The sequence below is a fragment of the Salvelinus sp. IW2-2015 genome, linkage group LG7, assembly GCF_002910315.2.
Source record: "Salvelinus sp. IW2-2015 linkage group LG7, ASM291031v2, whole genome shotgun sequence".
NCBI classification, from domain to species: Eukaryota; Metazoa; Chordata; class Actinopteri; order Salmoniformes; family Salmonidae; genus Salvelinus; species Salvelinus sp. IW2-2015.
In genome coordinates, this window is record NC_036847.1 from 28,799,603 (window position 1) to 28,809,174 (window position 9,572).

The following is a 9,572-nucleotide window of genomic DNA, read 5'->3' on the forward strand; positions in this document are numbered from 1 at the left end:
CACACACACACACACACACACACACACACACACACACACACACACACACACACACACATATTACACACATTTATAGCTATATAAAAAAGAACACAAAATAATTCTAACCGTGGGGTCTCATCCAAGGAAACATAAGAGTGGGAGACGAGTTCTGATTTAAATGGCCCTGTCCTTCACCGGGGTTAGAGCCGTTAGACGATTTACAGTCTGGGTATTGCGCGAGGCTTGGCTCTTGCTGGGTACCATAAAGCGGTTGTCTCGGAAGAGCTTCATATCCATAAAATTTCGTTGCGTCTCCATGGCAAGCCAGTGCGCAGGGGTTCTGTTGGTATGCAGGATTGGAGATCCCCGTGGTCCCATGGTGGAAAAAATCCTGGACATGATGGGACGGCTGTTGAAAGCCCGATGCAGCTGCCCCGGGTCCGTAGACCAGCGCGTGGCTACGGGCAACGCTTTGTGGGAACCTGCAGTCGTAGTAAGCTGGCTCCAGTGATTCACAGCCTTTGTATTTGGAGAAAAGAGGGTTAACAAAATATGAGCTCATTGTTTAGTTTGCATTAAACAACAGACGAGGTTTCTTCGTTGTAGAATATCCTCTTTTGGATTGTGGCAGCCTTTAGTTTAGGTTCCCAGTCGCACACAGCGCAGACTGACAAACCGGAACTAGATGGAGAAACGCTGCCCCTTTGGACAGTCTAAGGCAGCTCTCTCGCGCTCCAACACTCTTCTCATCGAGTCTCTCTCACTATCTCCAGTATCTTCTATTTTTCAGCCTCAAATCCGGCTCATGGTGTGTGCTTTGGATGCATTGAGGTTCAAGCTGGCTTGCTCCGCGGACAGAGTCACAAGCGTTCCTTTTTTTTTTGTTGCTTCCCACCCAACCACCCCCACCACAATTCCCCCTCCCAACACCAATCACCCCCCCCCTTAATTTTTCCACAAGCTGTCAGCGGGTAGGCTACATACCCCTTAAGAGGCAACATGCGCTAACCATTCTATTAGATAGAGGAGTTCAAATTGATGCATAAGATGTGAAAATTATCAAATCAAAATATCGTTGTGGTCATATTAATCTTACACGGTGCTTACATGATACATAGAAGTACACACATATAGCCTAAAGAATAGAATAAAAAGGCTTTGTTCATAAAGTCCTCATGTTTCTGAGCCATTGCTTATATCAACTAATGGTTTAAATAGGATGCTGTTAGCGTAGCCTACCATAAATACTTGGCCTACACAATAGCACTGCTTGCGGGCCCGCTATACTGCCTGCTATTATGACAGTGAATCAAAACATATAGTCCTATATAACTTTAAAAAACGAGTAGACCAGGCTTAGCATATACAACGTGCGTAAGTCTACTGATAATAGCATACAATAATAAGGCTATAATGACATCTTTAACAAAATCACAAAAATATACAAATGTCTAACCCTTGTTGCGCAACATTCGCCCATGCTACGTGTTCATACTTGAGATATATATAGGTCTAAGCGATGTCCCATGTCCCTCGCGCACTTAAACTACAGAAGGCCGTGAAACACCGTAACGCTCAAATATAAACACGACCTGTTGTGAATACCCGACTCACTGTACTGACCCTGTTAAACCTATGAGTAGATGTAGTAAATATGCCGCTTGCATTAGATGTCTCGTTATTCCTGCGTACATATTGCTGGTACAATATTTATTTCAGTTGTGTCTWGTGTAGTTGCAGCAACGTCTCTCCCTGAATGCGCTCATGTGGGTTTTGTGGTGTTACTGACGATTTTTACACATGATCGTAAAATAGGAAAGGCACACAGAAAATTTATAGACTTGTCGTACAGTCTATAAATATGCTGATTGCTGGTCTTTGTTGCAATTTACCGTCGTGGAAATTTGAGCTGCTGTTATAGACATATTTCAACAACAAAAACACAGAAAATAACTATAAAAACCTCACTATACTAGGCTACTATTATAATACTGCTTCTGATGTAGGCCTATAATTGCTAATTATAACATTATTATTACAATAATTATTCTTCTCGTATTATAATATTATTATTAGGATATAGTATTCATGTTAAAATTTTGTATTAGGGTAATTGATTATTGAAGCCTTTAGTGTTATTTGTCAATAAATTGAAATAAATACTTTCTTTATTTGTTCATTTGACTTGTTTGAAGATGTTTTCTTCTTAAAGTGGTTTGATACGGAAATGTGTCATATTCTATTAAGTATATATATGGTGGCTAATACAAGTTTATGGTGCACGGTCCACGCCTCTCCACAGGAAAACTAGGCCACACCACTGGCGTAAAAACAGTGGCAAATAAGTGCGCTTAACTTTAAAAGTGTGATGTTTTCAAATGTTAGTCCGAATGTTAATTGAGCATCAATGTTGGTGCACATATACAGAATCAACCTAATCGATTTGCTAGCAGTTGTTAACAGTTTACAATCATGCATAATGAATCCATAACATGTATACAAAACAGCTTTAGTGTGTTAACAAATATTAGGCTAATGTTCTACTAATGTAAAGGTCATAAAATATGTAAATGGGACATTTAGGTAAAGGAATGTACAAATGCAAAATGGACCTATCCTAGAAATAGCCTACAATTACTAGGCTATACACACAACACAAGCGCATGAAAGGTTAAACAGGCATAATCTATGTATCCTGTACCCAGTTCTACAAGTGAGACAGTCAATTATATCACAACATTTTTTCTTAAAAATGTGATGAACGACCGAAGCAGCATTTCTTTCATCAGTAGACCTACAGGCATACGTCTAGTCTACTCYCTGTTTTTGCACCACGCAAATTCACAGCACGGAGGCACTAGCGGTACAGGCCCAAAGAGTCGGTCAACAGCGGCATCTAGTGTTAAGGTCGATCACCAACATTCAACTGCACCATGCATGGTTTTATCAAACCCACATATATTACAGGAGGGAAAAATGCTGTTGACGACATAACAAATGTGTTGAATATATATTTCACGATCCGTCAAATAAACTATATTAGTAGGCTTCCTACGTTTAGCGTCTGCTTTTATTTCAGTASACTCAGGATATTTGTTGCTTTTCATGATACTGTCCTATGGGTTGTCTGCTAACCACTATAGATACATGTACATTGTCCAATGCGAATATGCTGCTTTTGACGTTGGTTTCGTCTTGCGGTCAGATAGCCTAGGTCTACTCTGACCTGCTCAGAGAGGGAGCTGCCCTTAGAGGTTGGCAAATGTAGCCTAGGGGSGCGTTGGGCCAGTAACTAAAAGGTTGCTGGATCGAATTCCCGAGCTGACAAGGTAAAACACTGTCGTTCTGCTCCTGAACAAGGCAGTTAACCCACTGTTCCCCAATAGGCCGTCATTGTAAATAATAATTTGTTCTTAACTGACTTGCCTAGTTAAATTAAGGTTAAATAAAACTCTTTTTTAAAGGCAGCGGCATGTTTGCGGTGGGCCCAACAGACAAACTAGCTGCAGCAAGCCCCCTTTGAACGAGCCCAACATCACACACCGTCCCACCATTAAAACCATMAAGTAATTTAGGCCAGACGTCTAGCCAGTTAGTCGGGTTTGCTTTCTTCGTCTGCATTTGAGACAAGCAACTGAGTTCTAGCAGGGCTGTAAACGCAGCATTTTTGTCCTGTGCGGAAATGCACTGGATTGGGCTTTGAAATTACAGCATCCTGTCCGTATTGTTCGACACCACAAAAAGGCAATTTAGGCCAAGACCCAGTAAACAAATGCCAGACATGGGAATTTATTTTCACGTTAGAACATTTTAATTTCGTTACCTTTCAAATAGGTCCAATGGCTCGAAATGTGTTTCTAACTGTAATTTAGTTGAGGTAAAAATATTTATTTTTTATTTTTCTTATCAGCAAGTTGACTGAAAGAAGGTTTAGGTTTTAATCCAGGATCTCAGTCGCACGATTCTTACAGGCCCTAAACTTTTCCCTTAGCTTTACAAACACGTAACGTTATAGGGCCTTATTCAATTTAGAAAATGTGGCAAATTGTTAAAGATATAATAATATCTTAACCAGCAGCTGTTAGTATTCCTGCTTTAAAAAGGATTTCAAGTGACACAGATATGATAGGTCTGTGATGACACACTGGTTTATTTGTCAAATTTGCATATGAAGTTGACAACCACATTTATGTTGTTTGTCTGCCATTGTTTTTTCACGAAATAAATGTATATATTTTTCCAAGTTATGAGTAATGACGGTATCTAATTGGTTCTATAAAACATTTGACTACTAAATGTTGATTTATATGTCTTTGATGTTTACAATTAGACCTAAATGTGGTTTAAATGTGGTTGTTTGTGGATACTTGTGGTGGCCTGTGCATACCTAGTGGACTTGTAAACATATAGTAATGCATTCAAATATAATTTGTGTCACAACAGCATATAAAAGGAGTGCACAAAAGTTTCGTTAAATCATATTTAGTTACATCATTGTGGTGTTGGCCTACTCGAAATAATCACCCATTTACGGGCGCGCGTGGTAGCCCCAAGAGTCTGCCTAGCCTGGAAATGCTAACAGAAGATTAGAAAACGTTCCATCTGCTTCCAATATTCCACTTGCGGGGAAATTGGGCTATTTAACGTATTAAAGCTGTTTCTCTCCAGATTAACAGAAATCTGGTTTGTGTGCATTTGTGTTGACATCATTAATATACTGGCTTCGTCTATTTGAAGCGCCTCAAATGTGTGCTCTACGTCGCAATATTTAGTTTTACATTGGTTTGCATGGGTAGTAAGACTATATGCATATCTACGTCTGTTTTGTTAAGAGACATTGCTTGAAAATACAGAAAACACAAGAGCCTCATGATCATTTTTATATTTGAGTAGGTCTATATCTACACTTTCTATAATGAATGGCACGTGTCTATACAGTCAAAATAATACGAAACGCACAAATAGGTACACCGAACGGATACGTTACCACATATACACAAGACAGACAAACATTTTGCAGAGTGCAGATGTTCTCTTTCTGTACAAAATATGCCACAACACCTGCATAACATTCACAAGAAACACACATGTAAGGAATATTCGCACGGACATCATAAATTATGGAGGGTAGAAATTAAAATCATTCCAGTGTTCCATTCCTTATACTTCGGGACAGTTATACATTTGTTCAAAATATGTTTCATTAAAATGTCCCTTGTGTAAATAAACATATAGGCCTACAGGTATCTTCACAAGTGCAAATGTTTTCTTTCCTTAAAGGTTATTTTAAACCTAGACAAGGAAAGGTGCATGTGGAGAAACAAAAAATATTTAGCATCAAACATGGAAGGTGGGGTTAATAAAAAAACATAAACAAAAACAACATCCAACACAAAATCCAACATTAAGAARGGGGCGTCATGTATTTTGGTTTATCTTTGTTGTTATCCATGGCAATAGTGGTTATTTTACTGTTGTCTGATTCTTGTTTTTGTCCTTTGTCGTTGTTGTAACCATTCCTTTATTATTGTTCTTTGTTGCGGTCAGTTTTTTCCTTGTTCATTTTCTTCATCTTCATGCGCCGGTTCTGGAACCAGATTTTGACCTGCCTCTCCGTGAGGTTGAGGACACTTGCCATCTCGTATCGACGGTCTCTGGTTAGGTACATATTGAACAAAAACTCCTTTTCAAGTTCGAGAGTCTGGTATTTTGAATAAGGGCACCGCTTCTTCCTTGTTGAACGCGCGTGAATCCAGTTTGCAACTGGGTTATCTGAAAATCAACACATAAAAACAGATAACACATTATCAGTCAGCAATAATATCAAATTTGAGGCAATGACGCATGATAAGGCCTTGTACTTTTGGGTTTCCAAAAGCTATGCTAGATCTCAGAGGTAGTGGTGGTCCCTCAAATCTATTAGTAAATATAATGCTGTAGGAAACAAACGTCAAATTTAGTGATGCTCTTCCAGCTTTTCCCTTTCTTGGACTTCTGAGAAATGCCATCGTAAAATACTCAATGCCTATTCGCTTTATAGGCCCATAAAAACGGCCTGTATTTCAAGCCTTTACATGTCAGTGAAAGTCCCTCGAATATGTTGCAAACATTCCTCAACTGTTGGAGTTATATCGACATTTGGTTTGGAATGGAAAAAGAGTATGTAGGATGACAACAGACAACATACACTTACGCTACACCGCGTGTTCATGTGTTGCCATGCTACTGCAGTTCCTTATCAGGGTTTATCTTCGGTGTTTTTCTAGGGAGGGTCCAGTTTTACTGGATATACTTGACATAGCAACATAATATCTCTTTAAAATATAATTGTAGTTTATTTACTAGTAGACTATGGGGGATATAGCGGCATAGTCTACTAGCATTGTAAAATAGTAGCATAAATCATAGTGGCCATACAACATGGTTTATAATGATTATTAATATTGACAGTCCCAATTCTTGGGCAAAAAGTAATTGGCATCTAAAACACCAAAACAGATTTGCTGAGATGCGGGCATGTTGCAGAGTCCCTCAAATTTACAACGTCCATAGGTGTTTCAAGTAGTCCTATTTTATAACCCGCTCTTCGTTTTATAGCCCAATCCAACTAGCGTTTGTCTCTTTACAGTCCCTCAAGGTAGACCCCCTAGCCGAGTAGATTCAGTCGAGGAAAGAAAGGGGGACGAAATTATGGCAGAGAGACGCCATAGCCTAGCTCTAAACCAAATTAAATGAACACAGACAGAATCCCATTCCCACTCCCATTCCCGGTTTTGAACAAGGGGCTCGAACTTACTCGGGTCTAATTCTGGCTTCTCCTCTTTATGCTTCCCGAAAGCCAAAGGCTCGGTCTCGGGAGAAGGGATGTTAGGTTGGGTCTTTTCTCGGATGTCAGCGGTGGTGCAATATATATAATCCGTGTAGGTGCGTCCGTTGGAGGCGAGGCAGTCACTGGCTCGATGCTCCTGGAAGGCGTCGGGCTTCAGCCCATAGTGTCTGGCGTTGGCAGGGTAGCCTGGAAAGGACATTGCCCCCGAGATCGGCTCCAGCCATGACCGCACATACCTTGAGTCCGTTCCTAGATGGCTGTATGGATGGTAAACCACTGAGGACTGGGAGTGAACAGGGGTCCAGGATGTAGTGAAAACGGATGGTTTAGAGGCAAAGCTGCAGGAGGGATAGTCACCACACTCCGATACGAGGGACGTCGGACGAGGGCCGGTAGGGTGCGAACCAGAAGCCGAGAATCGAGCCGCAAGAACATCCTCGCTTTCGTGGTTTATCAAGGAATCTACATAATAATTACTTAAGGGAACCGTGGCCGACATGTCGATGCTGCCCGTCTATTTTACATGCATCCGATAATTTTTTGGAGTGTATGTGTACTTTTTTATCTACCCATAGAACAATCAAGGCAGGTAATTATTTCTCAAAGCTTCCCCGGCTGCTATTGGCTGCCGAAGCAACACGTGATTATATTTACCCCCACAAACATTGCACTGTGGATCAATGCGCGAGTTATCCTGGCATAGCGTTGCACTAGTCATGGATTATAGAATCATATTCAGATGTTTTTTTCCTGGGTGCATATGAGGTAAATTCAACAGTATTATGTTCTGACGTTGATCAAATAGCAGCAAAAATGAGTAGAATATGTGAAACTAGTCGTCAAACTATGAAATCGTAGGCACTATTTGCTGATGTAATCAATCTCTGTCTAATGTCTCCGTAGTCCAGGTTTATGCGCGTATAGACATAGTTCAGTAGTAAAATGGATCATTAAACTCACTCTCTAACACATTAGGCTTTGAATTATTCTGCGTTGTTCATTGTATAACGGTATTTATCTTTTCATTTGGAGAAAATATAGTCTACTTGATTTTATGAGCAGCCTGCATAGATAATATTGTACATTCTATCCTACTACCATTGCACCAAAATGTATATACAAGAAAAAAGTTTGCACAGACAACAAAGAAGCAGAAGTGGGATATTTTTCCCCCCCAAATGATGTTTGGATAGATAGAGGAAAGAGTTACTTCTACGATGCTTGAAACATGGCCAACTACAGCGGCTATATTCGGCAAGTGGCAGTGCATGTTTTTATGCCCTTCAATAAATGTTTACGAGGACCATTTGATTGTTCATAAACGTGTCGTTAATAAAACTACAGTCGAGTTCCTAGCTTAACATAAAACCACCACTGGAACAGTGAGGACAGACAGCAACGACGGGGACTAAGGGAATGTTGTGCTGCAGGGAAGAATCAGGCTAGAGATGTAGGCTTGCAACAAGAGGAATACACTTTCTTGTTTTGTGAGACTAATATGGCATACACTGATCTATGATCCGAGAATAAGCCTTTGTGTTGTCATATATGCCTAGAGAAGAAGTCTGCGAATATTATAATGCCTAGAGAAGAAGTCTGCGAATATTATAATAGCGCAGCTAAACATATTAATCAAATGAAATTGTATTTGTCCAGTAATTTGTTTTAGCAGGTGCAGCGAAATGCTTATGTTTCTCCAACAGTGCAGTAATACTTAACAAAACAAAATGTGCATTTGTGTATTCCGAATGTGTATTTTCTCATCTCAGCCATGTATAGGCCTATCTAAAAAATAAAATGTAAAATCACATGTTATTTGTCACATGCTTCGTAAACAACAGGTGTAGACTAACAGTGAATTACTTACTTACGGGTCCTTTTCCAACCACGCAGACTTAAAGATAAAGATACAACAACAACAAAAATAGTGACACGAGGACTATATAAGGTTGATTCAGATGAACTGCGATAACGACGACGGACTTTACTCTAAGGGATAGTGCGTAGTTAGTGGATAAGGGTTGACATTGGTGATACATGTTGTAGTTCGTTGTATGCATGCTATGGTAAGATACATACTTTAATAATCAAAATATTACATTTGAGCTTTTGCAGTCTAAACGAATAACAGACAATAATGCACAATGTTGCCTCCAAAATGACAAAATAGACATAGCCTATTATGTAACTTTTGAAGAGTAGATTTTTATTAGATTCGTCAAGGGGACTATAACTGATGGCCCCTTCGACTGTATCTTATTTTTTAATTTGACAACTGCTAGTGTGAAGTCATTGCGTTGGTGACCTGCAAGATCAAGGGAGGTCATTCGTTTTTGCTTTAAACTGAATAAATGTATGCAAACTTACATCTCACAATGTGATTATTTAATTATCTCACTAACTACTGCATAATTTGAACTTCCTGTCATGAAAACATGTATATGCTGTACAGCATCCTTAGATTTTGAAGTGTATTTCTCTGTAATGGCTGTTTGGTTCAGATTCAACCATGAAATATGAACACCTAATAAGTCTGTAACCTGTAGCAGGTGTTTGTGTAGTACAGTATGGTATTATGGATGGTGGTGAAGAAGGCGTTGTTTGACTTGCAAAGTTAGGCAATGTAATTTTAGGTTGTGTTATAACTTGTGTTTTAAATATTGTGACGAGTAATCCATATATTCTTATCAATACGATGCAACTAAATATCAAGACAGGCAAATAGAAAGTATTTTACTCAAATTAAAAAGCATAAACCTTG

The 9,572-nt window shown here is 39.4% G+C and overlaps 2 protein-coding genes across 3 annotated transcripts in view; both read right to left on the minus strand.

Annotated features, from left to right (window-relative positions):
• Positions 1-859, minus strand: part of LOC111966786 (homeobox protein Hox-C8a-like) — a 3,624-nt gene extending 2,765 nt beyond the window's left edge. For both annotated transcript variants that reach the window (XM_023991720.1, XM_023991719.1), the window contains exon 1: positions 109-859. In XM_023991720.1, the coding sequence (XP_023847488.1) occupies positions 109-544 (436 nt within the window). In that variant the 5' untranslated portion in view covers positions 545-859. The remainder of the gene's footprint in view (positions 1-108) is intronic.
• A 3,246-nt stretch (positions 860-4,105) lies between these two features.
• LOC111966791 (homeobox protein Hox-C9-like) lies at positions 4,106-8,370 on the minus strand. Its single transcript, XM_023991724.2, has 2 exons — positions 6,779-8,370; positions 4,106-5,754 (listed from the first exon to the last, which is right to left on the minus strand). Exons 1-2 carry the CDS (start codon positions 7,308-7,310, stop codon positions 5,507-5,509), a joined length of 780 nt encoding a protein of 259 aa, XP_023847492.1. The 5' UTR covers positions 7,311-8,370; the 3' UTR covers positions 4,106-5,506.
• Between the last annotated feature and the right edge of the window lie 1,202 nt (positions 8,371-9,572).